General features: G+C 37.7%; 3 protein-coding genes across 3 annotated transcripts; all 3 read left to right on the top strand.

Moving 5' to 3' along the window:
• Positions 1 to 423: 423 nt before the first annotated feature.
• Positions 424 to 2757, top strand: cox6a1 (cytochrome c oxidase subunit 6A1). Its single transcript, XM_079637227.1, has 3 exons — positions 424 to 630; positions 949 to 1088; positions 2403 to 2757. The coding sequence occupies exons 1-3, from the start codon at positions 531 to 533 to the stop codon at positions 2490 to 2492; spliced, it is 330 nt and encodes a 109-aa protein (XP_079493353.1). The 5' UTR covers positions 424 to 530; the 3' UTR covers positions 2493 to 2757.
• Positions 2758 to 3165: 408 nt separating this feature from the next.
• Positions 3166 to 13817, top strand: hps4 (HPS4 biogenesis of lysosomal organelles complex 3 subunit 2). The gene is made up of 13 exons (XM_079637225.1): positions 3166 to 3449; positions 4328 to 4369; positions 4873 to 4963; positions 5066 to 5209; positions 5348 to 5455; positions 6726 to 6842; positions 8137 to 8231; positions 9781 to 9853; positions 9936 to 10069; positions 11419 to 12199; positions 12422 to 12548; positions 12669 to 12780; positions 12980 to 13817. Exons 2-13 carry the CDS (start codon positions 4335 to 4337, stop codon positions 13149 to 13151), a joined length of 1989 nt encoding a protein of 662 aa, XP_079493351.1. The 5' UTR covers positions 3166 to 3449; positions 4328 to 4334; the 3' UTR covers positions 13152 to 13817.
• A 222-nt stretch (positions 13818 to 14039) lies between these two features.
• Positions 14040 to 16937, top strand: LOC307011496 (uncharacterized protein). The gene is made up of 3 exons (XM_079637226.1): positions 14040 to 15171; positions 15812 to 15956; positions 16106 to 16937. Exons 1-3 carry the CDS (start codon positions 14748 to 14750, stop codon positions 16467 to 16469), a joined length of 933 nt encoding a protein of 310 aa, XP_079493352.1. The 5' UTR covers positions 14040 to 14747; the 3' UTR covers positions 16470 to 16937.
• Positions 16938 to 18588: the final 1651 nt, after the last annotated feature.

Here is an 18588-nt window from a genome sequence, read left to right as displayed (position 1 = left end):
CTAAAATGTTTTTCATTTGATGGTGATAAAAAATCTTAAGTTTATTTGATTTAATAAAGTCAAATGGAATGAAAAAAACTTGAAAACTAGATCCAAAAGTAAAAACTTAATAGCAGAGAAAATTCTACATATGTTTACATTTTTCTGCGATTATTTTTTCATTTTTGTTTTCATGTAACTTATTTAACGCTATGGGTGACGTCACGGACACTACGTCCATATTTTTTTACAGTCTATGATTTAACGTTACTAACGTTACCCCTGGCATCTTGTATGTACAATATGTTTTGTTCAAATTAAATTAAATTAAATTAAATTAAATTAAATTAAATTAAATTAAATTAAATTAAATTAAATTAAATTAAATTAAATTAAATTAAATTAAATTAAATTAAATTAAATTAAATTAAAAAGGTCGGAATGAAAGCCGTTGTTGGACCTCCCTGTCACTAGATGGCGGGCGCGTCAATCTCCAGCACCAGCAGCGGCATTAATGCTCTCTTCCGCCCTGTTGTTCAGTCTCCGCAAAAATGGCCGCGATCGGACGTTTATCCCAGAAGCTCCTCAAGTCCGCCTCGCTGACCCAAAGCCGTCAGCTTTCGGCTGTAGCAGCTCACGGCGAACAAGCAGGTCGGTTACAACTCTAAACAGCTTAAAACAGACGCTGTAATAAAAACCACCAATCGTTACGAACAGCCGTAACTCTACCTTTTGACCTTGCGAATGTGACACGAATCGAGTTGCTGTTTAATGTTGTGCTGTGGTTGACATAGGTGCTTTTATATAGTGAGTTGACGAAAACTGAGTTAATTACGTCTTAATAACTAACGTTACATAGTTAAGTGAACTAAACGACTAACCTGTCAGCCGGTTGATGTGTTATTATGGTAACGTTAATGTCTAACACGTGTCAAAAAGAATGTCTTATTTCTCATAATGTTCATGTAGCCAAGACCTGGAAGATCCTGTCGTTTGTGGTGGCTCTGCCCGGAGTCGCGGTGTGCATGTTGAACATGTACCTCAGGTCCCAACACCACCATGAACAGCCAGAGTTCGTTCCCTACAGCCACCTGCGCATCCGCAGCAAGGTGAAAACACTCACTTTTCACAATAAAAAACACCTTTATAGTCGTTTGTTGGGAGTTTATGCTTTTTCATGCGGATTTATATGAAAAGAGAGTGCAGAAGTTCAGTGGAGTCTGGTCAAATTGGTCATTGCAAATACCCTTTTTTAAATTTGTCTGGTTATTATTTGATTCTACATGAACACGCTGTTGTTGGTCTTGAAAATCAATGTCATTCAAGATCAATGGGTCGTGCAAATGATATCTCCAAGAACAGGCAAACCATGAAATGAATGTACTTGTCAGCTAAAGCTATGCATCATGTTTGAAAGCCAAGAAACATGATTTGATTTCTCTAGTAAATGTGAGTTGCTGGTTTATCCTGACATTGGAGCTCTGCGCATGAGACCTTAGAGGGCCTCCAGGAATGAGGCTGTGACATCACACGCCATAACCATGTATAATTCATGTACCAGTAGAGAAGTGCTGATATGTTCCTGTTAGGACTATAAAATAGCTAAAAATATATCTTGATACTTTTCAGCCTTTGGTCATCTATTACTCCATATAGCAGAGCTTTAATGATTACCAGGGTCAGGGATGTAGTAATAAGGTTAAAACATTTCTGCATGACTATATATTGTTTAAACATTTAAGGATAATGTTACAACGTAATTTTGCTTGCAAGGTATACTGATGAGTGTTATTGTAAGTAGTTTTGATCAATATTGTACTTTAATAATGTACTTTTACTTGAGTGCATTTCATGCAATTAATTAATACAATCTTTATTTGAAGCATCAAGTTACTTTCTAAAGGTGTTTTACTCTATTTTGATCACTACTGTAGACATCAGTGTTTACTTCTGTGATGCTTTGAATTATTGTAACAGAATTACTGATACTGTGTGGTCGAAAAGACTGTTTGTGAAGCTGCTCTGCTCTCTCGTGTTCAACGACAGCGCCAATGAGGATCTCAGTGTTTCGCTGTTATTGTTCTTGTCAAAGGTTTAATACAGAGCCAAATCGTTGTCCTTTGGAATAAGATTGCGTGTGTATTTGAATAGAGAATGCAATCTATTAATGATGCTATACATTTTTCTTTTATATTTATAATTTAAATGACAAAATAAATGCGATATATAGTCACTGAATGGGATAAGCTAATCGCATGCTATTTTTACTAGTAAAAAAATGTTGGCCAAAATATGTTTTACTAAAACATTTGACTCACTAAATGAATGCCACATGGTGACTTTTGTGAACATATTTGTGTAATTAAAAAAAAAATTGTGAACCTATTTGTGCATCTATGCGCCTCTTCTCTCATTTGCATTAGCGTTTCCCATGGGGTGACGGCACCAAGTCGCTCTTCCACAACCCCCACGTCAACGCCCTCCCCGACGGCTACGAGCATCACGATGAATGAAGGGTGTTAGGAGCTCTTCCAGAACTCCCCTACAGGGACCAGAGGGCCCTCTCTATCCACTCTCTCATCCCTGGACATCTGCCCAGGCCTGGACCACTCCTCAGTTTCTTTCAGTTTACATGACGTCTGTCCAGTTTGTTGATCTTACCTCTGTGCTTTCCACAACTAGTGGAAGTACCGTACGGAAACAGTTACATTTACTCAAGGACCATTGCATCACATTGTCAGCTTAAACTGAAAAATAAAAATCTATTCATTAAATTATAAACTGTCTGAAGTTTTATTTTTGAAGGAAGTGGTTGAAGTTTTCAGATCCTAGGATGTTTTACTTGTATGTAAATGCTACATGTAGGCCTGGTTTCACAGACAGGGCTTAGATTAAGCCAGGATTAGGCCTTAGCCATTTAATTAGGACATTTCAGTAGCTTTTATTTACATGGCGTAGAAGAAAAAATTACTGGTGTGCATCTTGAGACAATGACACTGACATTTAAGATACTGTAAGATCTATTCAGTTAAAACAGCTCAACCATGCACTAGTCTGTGAAACCAGTGAGTTTAGGAAAAGGTTAAAGAAACATATTTGAAAAAGTTTGTTTAGGGTGTATTTACAGAGAATTTGACTTAAAATATATAAATACAGTATATAAAATGTGTATGCGTCCCCCAGAAAACGCTTAAGTGGAGAAAGTTTGTCCCTCCAGGCTCTCCGTACTGACACTCACATGACTTGATTCTTGTGACACACATTCCTTCTCAAATTCGAATTATAATGGATTTCTGAAACGTATCTATTTATACTGAATATTTTACTGATATTTGGTTTGTCGTGAGGTTTTTTTCCGTATTTTCTAAGCGAAAATGAGTCATTAAGGGAGCGCGAGTGGGATTCAGAAACGCAGCTGAAGTTTATTGACATGAGTGAAGTTTATCCGCTCTTCATTCAACCCGCCGATGGTGAGTCAAACTCTTGTTTGTATCGGTTCTTGTTGACAATGAACATTGAGGACCGATTTGTTTGTCTTCTCATCTGCGTGTTCAGTCAGTACATACGTCTTGTGATAAATATGACTAAATGACCATCAACTTTTAAAATACATTTTCCCATTAAAACGGATTATCAGCAGCACTGAACACCACTAGTGCAAAACCTCATAATCACTATCCAGCATGATTTGAGAATGATTAAAATAAAAAGTTATCCGAAAAAATATAGGCCTACTTGTGCAAGTTTCCACGTTTAACACAAAAGAAGTTATTTAAAGGATGTCGATATCCAAACAATTGATGCTTCCATAGTATTTTTTTCCATACTATGGAAGTCAATGGGGCCAATCTGTTTGGTTGCCCATATTCTTCCAAATATCTTCTTTAGTGTTTAGCTGTGGAAATAAATTAATGCAAGTTTGGAACAACATGAGGGTGATTAAATGATGACAGAATTTAAATTTTTGGGTGAACGATCCCTTTAAACACCTTGTTTTAATGACCTGCAAAAGTTAAGTTGAAGAACATTTAGTTAGTAATAGGTAGTACTCAAGTAGTTGTACAAATCCTTCAAATTAATAGATAGTCACATCATGATCTTTGATTTATTCATCTATTTGTATTTTAATTATTAAATCCTAAATTTTTATTACCAAGTTTAAATGAAAAAATGTCCCATATTTTTCATGTGGTCACAGATCAATCAAAGTTTATGCCATGCTTAAGTTTTTACATGCATATTACTTTCCCCATAGATTCTCCCTTACAAACATGTACATAGTTCCTACAGCACAAACATCATAGTTGGTGCTGTAGGAAAGTTAACCAGATTGCTGCTCTCTCAACAGATCACCAATGGCTGAGACAGCTGCTTTGACTGATTCCAGACGGTGAGAATAATATTCAGTTTATTAGCAGTGTAAAAAGTAACGCACGTTGCATTATGTAATCGGATTACTTTTTGATGTGACAAGTAACACATTGCTTTACATTTACGCATTAATATTAGAGCTACTTTATTTAAAAAAAATAATCCATGTTGATTTTCAGTTTAATTTAATTGCTTAAACATTTTTTTAAACTACTGAATTAAAATCCTCTCTCTTCTCTATAATGTAGTCACTTAGACATGTGCACTCATTTTTGTGTGGGAACAGACAAAAAGTACAAAAGTAACTTTTGGATTCCTTACAATGTGACCCATCAATGAAGTCATGGAGAAAAGAAAGTTCATTGTCCAATGTATTATAGTAGGTGCTTGGGATATTATCATCGTTTACATGAATGGAAAACAGTTCGCCATCAATTTCTTGAAGTTTTGTCAGTAATACTGGAAGGCAAGAAGTTTGGTTTAAAGGCTAACTTTACCATGCATGTTTGGTTCTATTTCTAGATGCGATTTCTTCTTCCTGTATGATAGTTCAAAGGTGCAAGAGGAGGGTGACCTGACTAGAGATGGGATATACTACTTCTATCCTGAGGATGTAAGCCATAAATTGTAGTCGGTTACTGATTCTAAATTCCATGACAAATATTGTAGTTTGTATACTTTGATTGAATGCATGACAGTATGTGTGCTGTTACAGACACCAATAGACCAGCAAGATCTGCTTTGTGGACAGCTGGCCGGTGTGTGTCGTTGCGTGTCTGAACTGTCCTCATCTCCCGTACGTCTGCTCCGCCTGCGCAAAAGCAAGTATGCAGTCCGCATGAAGGATAACTTTATTTGGGTAAGAGAAAATTGTAGCTTTGTGTAATGACACGGCACTTTGGTGCTTACTACATCCAGTCTTGGTTTGACTGACTTGTGTGCTTTTTTGTCTGTGGTTTTACAACTCTTTCGAATGGGATCTTTCTCTGGTTTCCAGGCATTAAGCTGTGTGGTAGACATTCCCGACGTGAGTGTGTGTGACTTCCTAGATCAGCTGATTGCCCTCTTCTGTTTCTACAATGGACCAGTGCGTCAAAGCTACAAGGTGCGTCTTCACAGCCTACAGTATTCTCTTCACGGGTTATGATTTAAAGAGGACATAGGATGCTTTTTTTTATGTCTTTTTTTATTTGGTGTACTAGAAAAGGTTAACATGCCTTAATGTTCAAAAAACGCATTATTTTTCACATACTGTACATTGCAGCACCTCTATTCCCAGTCTGTCTGAAACGCTCAGATTGAGTTCCAGTTTCTACAAAGCCCCTCCTTCCGGAAAGCCCAGAGTGCTCTGATTGGCCAGCTGACCCAGTGCTTTGTGATTGGCTGATCACCTCAAGTGTGTATCGAAAACTCAACGCCTCTTACCATAATCGCCAGTTTCAGCTTCCGAGGCTTCAAAAGCAACTGTAAATGCAAACTGTTTGAGCCCAAGTTAGATTCTGAAACTTATCAAGGAGATCGATTAGAACCAACTTTGTGAGAATGACTTTGTCAGAACCTTTCGCAGTGTTAAACCAAAACATGGACTCAACACTACAATTCACTGCAGCGTCACCTTCTTCCTTGGGTGGGCATTATGCTAATATTTCAAATTGTGATGTAGATGTTTGTGTAAGTAATGTCCGGACTTCGATCGAGGCGTTTTAGGCTGGTCTGAAACTGTGTTCTCTGATAGATCGAATAAATCCCTTCGTGGGAGACTATGAGCTTTGTAATAGATCTTATACATGCACACACAGATACATTACACACTAAAGGAAAAGGTAAACATTAAAAAAGCATCAAAAGGCCTCTTTAAAATGTATGTATTTGTTTCACATATACCTTGGGGTCATTAATACATTTAATCCGCAAGGATGCATTAAAATGATCAAATGTGACGGTAAAGATTTCTATTTCAAATAAATGCTGTTCTTTTAAACTTTCATCAAGTAATCCTAAAAAAACCCTGAATCATGGTTTCCATATTAAGCAGCACAGCTGTTCTCAACATTGATGATCATAATGTTTCTTTAGCAGCAATTCAGAATATTACAATGATTTCTGAAGGATCATGTGACACTGAACTGAAGAAACAGCTTTACATCACAGGAATAAATTACATTCTAAAATATAGTACAATAGAAAAATGGTTATTTTAAATTGTAGCAGTGACCGTATATTTGATCAAACAATGCAGCCTCGGTGAGCAAAAAGACCTTAAAAACAATTTTACCAACCCCAAACTTTTGAAAATACTGTACTTTTTTTTTTGTGTGTCATAAATGAATACATATTAAAACATAATTCCACATATGTTGTGTTTTGCCTGACAGTTGTACAGTCAGGAGGAGTTGGCTCTACGATGGGCAAGATATCTCTGTCACCTGCAGGGCGGCTCCACTGAGCTGCACAACATCTTCAGCTGCCTGAGGACCATCGACTCCACACACGTAAGAACCTGCTCTTCTCATGTTAACAGTGTGCCACAGAACATTTCAAGTTCAACACGACTCATTCAGTCAGTACTGCAACAGCAAGCTGTGAATTAAGCGCTCTGTGGGAATTGAATACTTGCACTGAGCTTGTAGTTTCCAGTTATTTATGTTTTTAATGTGCTGTAGTCGCCTAGTTTACTGAACGACACCTAAAATGAGTGTCCACAGAAATATTTAAAAATTGGAACATTTTTCAGAGAAAGAAGAAGAGATATTCGGATCCTTGCATTGCATTTCCTCAATGAAACATGTAGTTTTAATCCAACTCAAGCAGATCTGAGAAAGCAGTGGCTGGTAAACATCACCGCTGGGTATCAGTGCTCTAAACTAGTCACTGTGTTGCTGTGTTGTAAAGCAATCTTGCTTCCCTAGAATATCATAGACTTTCCCAACTGATCCTGAACTAACCTTTCTTCAGTGAATAGTATAAAACTGCCCTCTTTGTTCTCTTTCTTTTGGCTCATGGTTTCTTCACTGGCGACTGAAACCTCGGTGCATTATACGTAATGACTATATTTATTTGTCCATTCAGTTCAGCGGCAAGTCCCAAAAGGTCAAACTTTCAACTGCCCAACTTTTTCATTTTAGACACTTATGTTACATCAACCTTATGTTATGTTCTTGCTCCGTCCATGGCATGCAATAAATGCACATTCTTGACCCATTTCAGGAGCAGCCAGTATTATACATTCAAACCAATCAACGCTATAAAATAAGTATTTTCATATTCACAAGTAAATGTGGAAATGCATAATCATGAGATACATTAAACTCTACATTAAATTATTTCGGCTTACATTGACTAAAGTGCTGTACAAATACAATTATAAGTAGTATATCAATAAAAGCGAAAAGAAAAGAAAAACAGCTACGGAGTTAATAGGCCCGAAAAAGGCGAATTAATAAAAATTTACAAATATTTACAGAAACGATTCAGTGGGTTTAAAATCTGAAATAATTTGTTAGTGCATAGAACATGATTCAGTTTTAATCATCTGACAGCACTAAAAAGTAGTAATATCTGCGTTCTTGTGAGCAACTGTCTATATGTACTGTAGGTGCGCTGAATGCTGTTACCGGAAATGCATGAGCCGTAAAAAGTAGAACATGGAAATAGTTGTGCAACTGGACTGGACACAAATCCTCTCATATGTGAAGCACCTGGCTTTATATAGTTATGTTCATATTGAAAAAATGTTCTCAGACTATATATACCCTAACTGGTCACTTCTCCTCACTCCTGCATCAGATTGATCCTCTGCTGTTGCTGAAGGCTGCCCTCATCCTACAGGCTTGTCAGCGATGTCCTCTGGTGCTGGCTGGCTGTATCCTCTACAGGGGCAGGTGAGCTTTCACCGCTGAACAAATTGTGTTTGCTATAATCCACGTTTATTATAAATGTTGATCTTTGCATCTGTAACTGGCTAAAGCATTTAAGGCTGTTCACACTTGTAGTTCAGTTCTCTTGGTTCTTTTGGTTCGGACCAAAAAAGAAATTACACATTTAGTCCTGGTTCGCTTACCATTCACACTGTCATTTTACCGTATACAAAACAAAAACAGCTTTTATGTATGCATGTATATTGCCACAAAACTAACCGAAACTAATGTGCTGGAATAAACCCACATGTTGCATGTGCGTACATATGATGGTGTTTTTACCAGCTGAGAACTCTCAAAGAGCTTATAAAGTGTGTAAAGGAGTCAAAACAGTGGCAGAAGTTCCTCTGTTGCACACAAAGATCTGCTGCAAGGAGATGACGGTTACGATGTCTGCACTAAACTGCAATGGGTAACATAACTCCTATAATGAGAAGAACCAGATATGCTTGAGCATCTGTCCTTTTTAGGGTCATATCTTGTCACTTTACGTCCTGTTTTTGATTTAGATGTCTTTGGTCCGTGTTGCGTTCATATCACGATATATATATTTTTTTTTTGTTGCTTAAATAATATTTTTATGAAATCAAAATTTGATACCATTGAAACTTCAATGTCACAAAAAAACTACCAGCCTAAGTTTAAAAAAACTCAAGCTTTTCTGAAGACAAGTAAACAGTCAGTCATAAAATAAGAATAAAGAAACTAATTACAAGCAATAGGACAAAAAACTACAATAGAGTATTTAAGTGTGGTGTTAAGTAATTACTGGTAAGTGTATAAAAAAATCACTGCAATAGTCTTCATTGTGTAAATTAAATAATACACTTATTCTTATTATAGTTAAAAAAGTGATTCAGTCAAGAGCAGTTAGAGATTTTCTCTTTTGTTTTTTGATTAACATTAATGACACCGACAGCAGCAGGAAGTACATATATTAGGCTTCTGTCACTTTAAGACCGAATGCACGGATTCAATATACTGTTACACATGCTTTCTTTCTCAACTGTTTACTTAAGACATAAATTACTGTTTAAGAGGATACTTGTAAAGACGTGCATTTTGACACACAAGTATGTGTATTTAACCGTTCAAGCCTAATTTGGAAGCAAAAAGAACTCAGTTCAGTACTAACACGCTCTATGAGCGGCTTCAGGTGCGCGCGTCTCTCAGAGTTCAGAAATGTGCACTTTTAAGGAAATTAGTTTTCTTTAGCTGGTTGTTGTGCTTCAATTGTTTGAAATCACTTGTTTTTAAAAACAAGCATGTAAATGATAAGCTTTCGTGACAGCAACATCACGTGAGTGCAACCACGATAGAGGCGATAGTCCAAAATCTATATCGGGTAATCATGTCTACTGGTAAATTCTGATACCACTATTTCGGATAATAGCGTTCACACTTAAACAATGAACCGCACCAACAGAGCAATCGCACCAGAGTTTGTTTTAATCGAATGATACCTGCCAAGTGTGAAAACATACTAAAAGAGTGACTTGTCTGTGTTGTACAGGGTGGTGAGTACTCAGATGCCTCCTGCGCTGACGGTGAAGGTGATGGTGTACGAGACGCAGACTTACAGCCAGGTAGAATCCAGTTCATAGTGATTCTTGATATTGCATATACACAATCTTATATCGTTGTGTTTCTCCTTATATCTCAATAAAGGATTACCGGGTGACGGCCAATGGCCTGAGTTCTTCTGTGGGTTCACCGCCCTCGTTCACAGTCACCACACAGGTGTTCCTGACACCCACTGAGCTGCACTTGCTCCGCCGCCCCCCAGTGGATAGAGCATGCAGGTACAACTCCAAAAAGAATTCGTAACTATATTCTTACATTTTCTGGAAAAGTATATACACCAGGGTAGGAAATTATTGTGGACCAAATGAACATAAATGCTCCCCAAATTCAATATAAAGGGGTAAAAAAAAATGCCTGCACAATAAAGCTAAATCTATTACGGCTGTCGCGATTAAAGTGAAAATGAATGAAAAGTGTTGATTGCGGCATTACATTTAGATATCCTCGCATAGATTTTGTTTTCCATGTTATTTTGCAGCCTTGAGCATTTAACCAATCGCACACATTACTGTTTAGCTTATGAATGCAATGACCAATCAGAGAGGTTCAGATTAGTTACCGGTGAAAGTGCCCGAGTTTTGTTTAGTGCACACTTTCTCTGGCTGATTTCTGAATCTGCGCTCTTGAAGATTCTCATCATAAATAAAGTGCAGATACAATGTAAGTGTGTAGACACAGCTTCAGTGATTATAATAGGAGTTTTTGCAAGATTGCATAACTTGCGCTATACTCAAGTTATGGAGTGCTTCAGTAGTAGGGAATGTTCTTTGCTCACTTTCTGTATATAATCAATGTGAAGTCTTGATTTTCTAATGCTAAATAAGCAATACACTAAGATGTCGATGTAATTTTATTGGTTGAGTGGTTAAATTTAAGGATTTGACATGACATGACAACACAGATACATTTAATGAAGTAATTCTAAAAATTACCCTTACAAAGGTTAAACTTAAAAAAATAAAAATAATCCCCTTAACAGAAAAGTTGATATCTGACCCTGATATAAACTACCATTCAAAAGTTTAGGGTTGATTTTAAAAATATTTTTGAAAGAAGTGCTCACCAAGGCAGCATTTCTTTGATCAAAATACCTATAACTACAATATAAAATAACTAACAAAATAAATAACTAAATAAAAATAACTGTTTACTATTGTAAATATGATTTTTCAGAATCATTACCCCAGTCTTCAGTGTCACATGATCCTTCAGAATATGCTTCTAATATGCTGATTTGCTGCTCAAATAACATTTAACATTTTGTTTTATCAATATTGAAAACAGTTGTGCTGCTTTTTTTGTGTGTGTGTGTGTGTGTGTGTAAACCATTTCCACATTTTAGGGAATTTTAGATAGAAATCTTTTGTAAGATTATAAATGTCTTTACTGTCACTTTTCATCAATGTAATGCATCCTTGCTAAATATAAATTATAATTTCTTTTCTTTTTTTTTAACTTACTGACCCTAAACTTTTGGACAGTTGTGTAATTACACAATATGTAATTGGGTATTGGACATATTGATTGATTTGTATATATATATATATATATATATTCTCATTCTTAGGTCTCACTGCAATCAACCTCCCAGCCAACCCCTCAAGTCCCGCCTGTTGTCTCGCACTTTATCCGACACCCCAACCACAGATACCGACTCAAGCTTAGACCTCACACAATGTCCCCCAACATCCTTTCAGACGATGCCGTCGTCTCCTCGCTCCTCCCTCTCCGATGAAGCGTGTTTCAGCTCCTCTCCCTCGCGGGTTAACACTCCCCTTCACTCCAATCTCATGAACCAATCAGAGTATTTCACTCCTGAGTCAAATGACCACCACGTATCTAATGGAACTAGCTTGTGTGCAGGAAAAGAACAAATTTTGACTGGAAGTCTGACAGGCCTAAACACAAAGCAGGATATAGATGCAAACTCTGGGTCAGAAACCAGAAGCGAAGGTTTAAATTCAGATCAGGACATTCAGAGTGAAGAAATAAAAGCCCTCAATAATGGGTATCAGCAGTCAAACTGTCTTGACAACCACTTGGACGCCTCTGACCATGACAACCACATTCAAAGTGAAGAAGATAAACTGGACGCTAACAATCATGTGACCAATGAGAATGGCAAATTCCAAGGAGAAACAGAGGAAGAAACAAGAGCAAAGAGCAAGCAAGTCGAAGGAAGACTCAAGGAGAAAATTGAACCCACAAACGCACCTCCACCACACGAACCACTAGTAGACAGCTCTCTAGTGCCCTCAGTATTATACCAGCATCGAGTCAATGGGCTGGTCCTGGCCCTGCTGGTGGAGCCCGAGTTCAACACAGACCCTACGGCCAGAGAGGAAGTGGTGAGAAGCGTGTGTGTGTGTCTACTTGAAATGTTTTAGACATATTAACTTAATGAATTGTGCTGAATGTGAAACATAATTAATACTGATGATCAAATAAGTGCAGCCTTGGTGAGCAATGTATGAGACTCAAAAACATAACAATAATGTTACAGACCCCAAACTTTTCAATGTGTATAGCTGTGTTTTCTGTTATAAAGGTGTCGTCTACTGTTATTGCAGCATCACAGCAGCTTGGCATCACTGAACGGGCTTGAGGCTCACCTGAGGAACACCTCACCAGGGACCCCCGGCCCACCGGGGCCCTACACCTTTGCCCACTATGACTGCATTCAAAACACACTCACTAGTAAGTCCTGTCTCGTACATATAGAAACATCCACAAAAAAAAACAGTATCCTAAATTAAATTGAATTTGAATTTCAGGAACATGCTTAAAATACACAGTGACTTTTATATTGTTCTGTAGCTAATGTATGTGGGCGCTCCGCTGGACCCCAGGACCGTGCCTTTGTGAGGGCCACTGCACTGCTCCATTCACATTTCTCACACTTAGACACACTACAGGAGGCCATTGTCAGGTTAGAGTCTGTGTGTTTGAATGCCTGTTTGGTCATTTCCGTCATACAATGTGTGTTTTGAAAATGTTTCACAGGTTTTCTCTGAATAGTTATGTGTATGTAATCATCACTGTATGCTAGAAGTTCAAACATGGGTGTTCAAAATAGTTTTGCGCACATTTCAGCTATGTAAACACTGTGTTTGTGTCCTGAATTACAGGAACGCTGGCGCGGCAGTGTATGGAACCCGTAACACCGCCCAGGAGACGTATTTTCTCCAGCAGGGAACACCTGTCAGAAACTCTGGAAGTCCTGATCCTCAGGATAGTGCCTTCTCACTACCCAGGAAAGCCCGTCAGCGGCTCCTTAAACATGGGGTTAACTTGCTTTAAATGTTTTAAGATTAGAACTCCTCTTTGATGTCTTTTTATTACGTCATAGATATCCACCATATTTATACTATATACAGTATGTCTCTCTTATACTGCACAGAATGTAATGAATGCTTTTTATATAACAGGCTGCTGTTTGTTCATTTCATTATAAAAAGTAGAGGATGAAAGTGTAAAATACAAAAATATTTGGGACAAAAATATAGAGGAAGTGTCTCCCTCCTGAGTGACTGGTTCTGCTGTAACCCTTTGCTGTTTAGAGAGCTGAGGCCCGTTTTAAATGTGGCTGTGACATTCAGTGTTACAGTTAAAGCTAGAATGTGTATAGATGTTAAAACTTTCACCTATTTAAATGGAAGCTAATTATGCTTGAGTGTTAATAAACGTCCTTTTGTACACTTGTGTGAAATTGTTGGGATGGTTAAGATATATTGCATATTCAGCATATTCATCAAATAAATCAATAGTGACTGTAAAGACAATGTTACAAAAGCTTACTATTTCAATTTATTTTATTGTTAAAATAATCTTGCATTACGGTTTCCATAAAAGTATTAAGCAGCACAACTGGTTTAATATTGATAGTAATAAGATGTGTCTTGTGAAGCAAATTGGCATATTAAAATGAATTCTGCAGAATCATGTGACACAGAAGACTGGAGTACTGATGCTGAAAGTTAGAGATAAATTACGTGTTAAAAACTGATAAATAGAAAATAATATTTCACAATATTACTGTTTTTACCATATCAAATCAAATACATTCTGTAGTGTATATTAGTGTGGCTCTACAATATTTGCAAACCCTTTTCAGGCAAAGATATTTCACAAACAATAAATGTTGTTCTACACAAAGACATTTAGACGCTTTTTGGGCGCCGAATGTTGCTGGATTGTTGTGATGAACTACACCTGTGCTAAACACCTGATAAGGCACCTGTGTGAACTTGAGAACTGAGCATACATTTGTTTACATTCAGTAAACGTAACATTTAAACTGTACCTGATTAAAAAATAACTTCAAATGTGAAGTTAATTCTGGCAATTTGGTTTGATTGTTTGTTATCTGTGTAATTAAATTCATACATTATAGGCTATTGGTATGAATTACAAAGTGTAGCTTAAGTGTCCAAATACTGCTTAGGACCAGTGTATGTGCATCCAGATGAATGGTTTCTATATAGCATCCAGGAGAGCTCGAGATTACCTCCCTGTCGGTTGTGGAGCTATTGTCCGGGTAGTGCACTTTGGGGAAAGTTTTATGCTTCCCTCGGTCCAAGTTGTTTCTCTTGCAAATGAGCAGCTCGTTGGTGATGGTGCAGATGTTCTGTAATGATGGTCATTAGGAGTGAGAATAAGAATGGACTGAACTGGCAGGGCTCTAGGCGCCTCATTATGCAGACACATTTAAAAGGTCGATGGGGGTGCGAATGGCTGCTTAAGGGTCCCAAACAAAACCAGGGGGAGGAGAGTCAGAAGAAGCCAGAATTCAAATTCCACAGAAGAAACTGAGCTTATTGTCAGAGCCGGGGGATTCACTCTCTTTAGTCGCATCGTGGAGAGCACGAGACGAGCATCACCGGAGAGCAATACTATATGTGGATACTTGAGATGGGCACGGTTACGCGCACACGGGTGTATCTGCTGGTCCTCGCTTTCATGGCTATTACTATAGGAGTACAGTGCAGATCGCTTCGTTCACAGCTTCGCAAGGTGACATCGTTTCAAGGAGAGCGTAAAATCCGTATTGGACACGTCCAGAGACGGAGCCGTCGCGAACCGGGATCCGAGCACGACCAGTGCGCCCTCCTGAGCGCACCGTGGACGGAGAGCACCAGTCCGCTTGGGGACTGGGGTCAGATGTACCGTCTGAAAATATTATCGACGATGAGTAATGGTCCTCGTCGTGCTGTTTTTCCAGAACAAGCCCTCTTCAGATTCGTTAGACGGGTGTATCGCTGTTGTCAAGTGGGGTACCACTGTGGAAGTGTCAAGGGAATACAAGGCGGAAAAATTGGGGGTAAGTAGTTCGATACATTGCTGAGAAACTGATGCGCAACATGGGATGCTGGTGTCTCCATTAGGCCCCGATAATACTCACGTTCCTCACGTAATCCTTCCTCGATTAGAAAGCTTCACCAGCTACATTTTGGTTGTGAGCAGTATAAATTTAAGGTAATTAAGTCTCAAAGCATCTAAATTAAGTTTAGAGTGAAGTTTTACAAAAGGAAGTAGGGTTTAAAATAAAACAGCGTTGTTCAAATTTTGTCACAAAATAACTAAATCTTTCGAACAGAAGTAGCGTTGATGTAACGATAATGTAACAGTAGGGCTAAGCGATTTTATTTTGTAGGGCGGTTTTGACCAAAAATATTAGCATTATAACTTTTATTATAAAAAAAGTTGTGTGTGTGTGTAGCCAAGGGTGGTAAATTACTAAAATACTATTTTAATTGAGAATAGGCACCTTGAAATTCAGAATTTCCCTTGAAATATAATTGAAAGACCACCAAACTAGACCAGCACCAAACCAGCCTTGTCTTTTCAACAGGGTAATAGATCATTTGTAGGTACAATAATCCTTATATTTTACAGTATGTACATATACTGCATGACAGCACTGTCCCTTAACATAATGTGTCTCTTTCTGACTTGTCAAGACTCCAACATTGAGTTTCTGCTTGGCGAAGATGTGCTGTCCGCACCGTTGGAGAAAGCGGAAGTTCATTTTCACTTTTCAAACCCCCAACACCTCAACATCCAACCTGTGCTCCCCTCACTGGAGAAACGAGGGTTCCCTACCAGGTGAGGCAGAGGAACTTGATAGATGAAGTGAGAATGTTGTTAATAACACTATTCTCCAAAGAAATGACTCAATTAAATGACTGATATTCTGAAAAAATAAATAAATTAGTAAATAAAGAATCATCCCAATTTTGTCCTTCTCTCTGCAGGTACAGTGTCTGGTTTCGAGATGGTGTCGTGGAGCTGAGAGTAGATCTTCTCGCCCTCTTCCAGGCTCTGCAGCGGGCGATCGGAGGATCCAGTAGAGGCCCGAACCTGATGGAAATGCATCGGGTGAGGGGCTTGACCAGACAAGGGGCCGTTGTCCAAAAGCAAAGACCCCCATCCCTTCAAGACACAGTGCCTGTATGGGGGGAGGTAAATGAGGGCAGGGAGGGTGCCGCCCCCCTGCAGCCCTCTTTAGAGCTGGGACTGGCTTTACACTGCAGCTTAGTGGACAATATCGCACAGCCCTGTCAAAATTACGGTGTGCATCTAGAACACGCACCCTTCATCGCTCTGACGTACAGATAGCCAGGCGTTTGCGACCATATTGAACAGTGATTTTAGCAAATACATTTAGAAAGTGCTTCTGTGTGCAACCAAAGACTGTCAATCCCCAGCGCTCCCCCTTCACAAGTTCTTTGTGGCCATAAAGTCTCCGTCCATTCAGTCCACTAACACCTGGTGTGAATGTTCCCTGGATGGTTCTCTATTTTTTGAAGAATTGCTAATGATTCCCATTGTTCTGTGACCATGGGGCTTCAGCTTCCAGAGAGCTTACTGTAATTCAGAGTGGCCTATGTTATATGGAAAACTATGCACTTCAGCATGTAAATTGAATTTATTAAATTATGGGTGTTATTTGTGAGATAAATGTAAATAGTGTATAATTACAGTTCTATATATAAAAACTTTTTTTTTTGCGTTGAATCTAAGTGTCCAAGAGTTTGTTCCTGTTGCTGGTTTGTTTCGTCTGAATTATTTGAGACGTTTTGTCTCCACAAGGTGTTGAAAAGGATTGGATTTTAAAAACACTCACATACAGAAAGTGGTCATTATATTTTTCAGATTGTAATTTTGATTAGTGTGTTGAGCATCCATTGCTATTTTAACTACTCAAATATAAACATCAGGTCATGCAATGCACACAATTTACTAATTCCTGTTTACACATGTTAGGAAATACATACCATTCAAATGCTTGCATTAATGATGCTGAAAATTCAGCTTTGCATCACAGGAATCAAGTAATATATTACAATAGAAAATAGTTATTTAAAATTTTAATAATATTACACAATATTACTGTTCTTATTGTAATTTTAATCAAATACATGAAGCCTTGGTGAGACTTCTTTCATAAACAGTTAAAATCGTACCGACCTCAAACTGTCGTGTACTTTATGATTTATTGCAGGGAATATTTTAGCTTTAATTATGTGAGTTAAATACTTGAGTTTATGTTTCTTTTGTTTGTTTTGAATATATTTAACTTAATTTTCCAGTTGAACAGTGCAGGTGTGCTGTACTTTTACAGATTATGCTACTTATCCTAAAGCACATTTTTATATGAGTCAGTCATATTTTCACTAGCATAGTTCTGGAAACATTAAAAAATGCTGGGTTGTTTCAACCCAATTTTGGGTCAAATATGGACAAACCCAGCCATTGGGTTACATTTTTTTTATTACATTTTTAACCCAACGTTGGGTTTGTCCATATTTGACCCAAAATTGGGTTGGAACAACCCAGCATTTTTTAGAGTGAAGAGTTAATGTAAAATGATCATATGGTAATATTCTATGGAACTATACACTCAATAAAAAAAAAACTAAAGGGTGAAAAGTTTTATAAATGTGTAAAATATATGTTCATGTATTTTAGACTTAAATTTTGACAAAATATGACAATAGATGCAAGTGAATAGTTATTTTTAAATGGAGTGGGAAAAACTGTGGGACTGACGAATGCATGTGAACAACAACTTGAAGGATAACCGTGGGTTAGGTTGTGAAGTGAAAGGACTTTATCAAGTTTACTTGACACGAAACTCCTCAGTCTGATGTCACATAAACGGACACAGGTGTGAAAGCTCATCGTCCTCCATCATATTTGCTTAATTAAATCCAATATTAGTTTTTTACTCATTTTGTGGTGCTGATTTCATTTTGCAACAACCATTTGCAAAGTGAAGGAGTTTTGTATTATCATCAGTAAAACTACCACAAAAATTAATATCTTCTGAGCTAGATTAGAAATTTGGTCAATTCTCATTTGATTTTCACACGCGTGGCCGGTCAAGGTTTCAAGGTTATATAGAATTATGACCATGCAGTGACAGAAGAAAACGCAAACACGACCCAGACGTTTTCTGCTGCCGTGGGCGGTTTACTACATCCAAACAGAAAAAGTTTATTTATAAACCTGTTTATGTAAAGTTCTTTGACATGAAATGGAGTATTTGGACATATTTTCCCACTCCTTGGCAGATTGCAAGTTAAATGATACATTTGAATACTTTTGACATTTGCCTGCATGCTTTTGTTATCTTGATTTAATCATTTAGCAGAGTAAAAGCTGATAAACATTTTTGGAACAAAACGTCTGATTCCTTTATTGCTAAGTCTAATTTCAATTGTTTTGTTTTGAC

The sequence above is a fragment of the Phoxinus phoxinus genome, assembly GCF_949152265.1.
Source record: "Phoxinus phoxinus genome assembly, chromosome: 15".
In the NCBI taxonomy this organism is placed as follows: domain Eukaryota; kingdom Metazoa; phylum Chordata; class Actinopteri; order Cypriniformes; family Leuciscidae; genus Phoxinus; species Phoxinus phoxinus.
Note: the sequence above shows the minus strand (reverse complement) of the source record. Positions and strands in the feature narration are given on the sequence as shown.

Coding starts and splice junctions, on each gene's coding strand:
- cox6a1 (XM_079637227.1), top strand. CDS start 531: ATGGCCGCGATCGGACGTTTATCCCAGAAGCTCCTCAAGTCCGCCTCG. Junction 631..948: donor AGCTCACGGCGAACAAGCAG/GTCGGTTACAAC, acceptor ATGTTCATGTAG/CCAAGACCTGGAAGATCCTG. Junction 1,089..2,402: donor ACCTGCGCATCCGCAGCAAG/GTGAAAACACTC, acceptor CATTTGCATTAG/CGTTTCCCATGGGGTGACGG.
- hps4 (XM_079637225.1), top strand. CDS start 4,335: ATGGCTGAGACAGCTGCTTTGACTGATTCCAGACG. Junction 5,456..6,725: donor CAGTGCGTCAAAGCTACAAG/GTGCGTCTTCAC, acceptor TTTGCCTGACAG/TTGTACAGTCAGGAGGAGTT. Junction 9,854..9,935: donor AGACGCAGACTTACAGCCAG/GTAGAATCCAGT, acceptor ATCTCAATAAAG/GATTACCGGGTGACGGCCAA.
- LOC307011496 (XM_079637226.1), top strand. CDS start 14,748: ATGTGGATACTTGAGATGGGCACGGTTACGCGCACACGGGTGTATCTG. Junction 15,172..15,811: donor ACAAGGCGGAAAAATTGGGG/GTAAGTAGTTCG, acceptor TGACTTGTCAAG/ACTCCAACATTGAGTTTCTG. Junction 15,957..16,105: donor AAACGAGGGTTCCCTACCAG/GTGAGGCAGAGG, acceptor TTCTCTCTGCAG/GTACAGTGTCTGGTTTCGAG.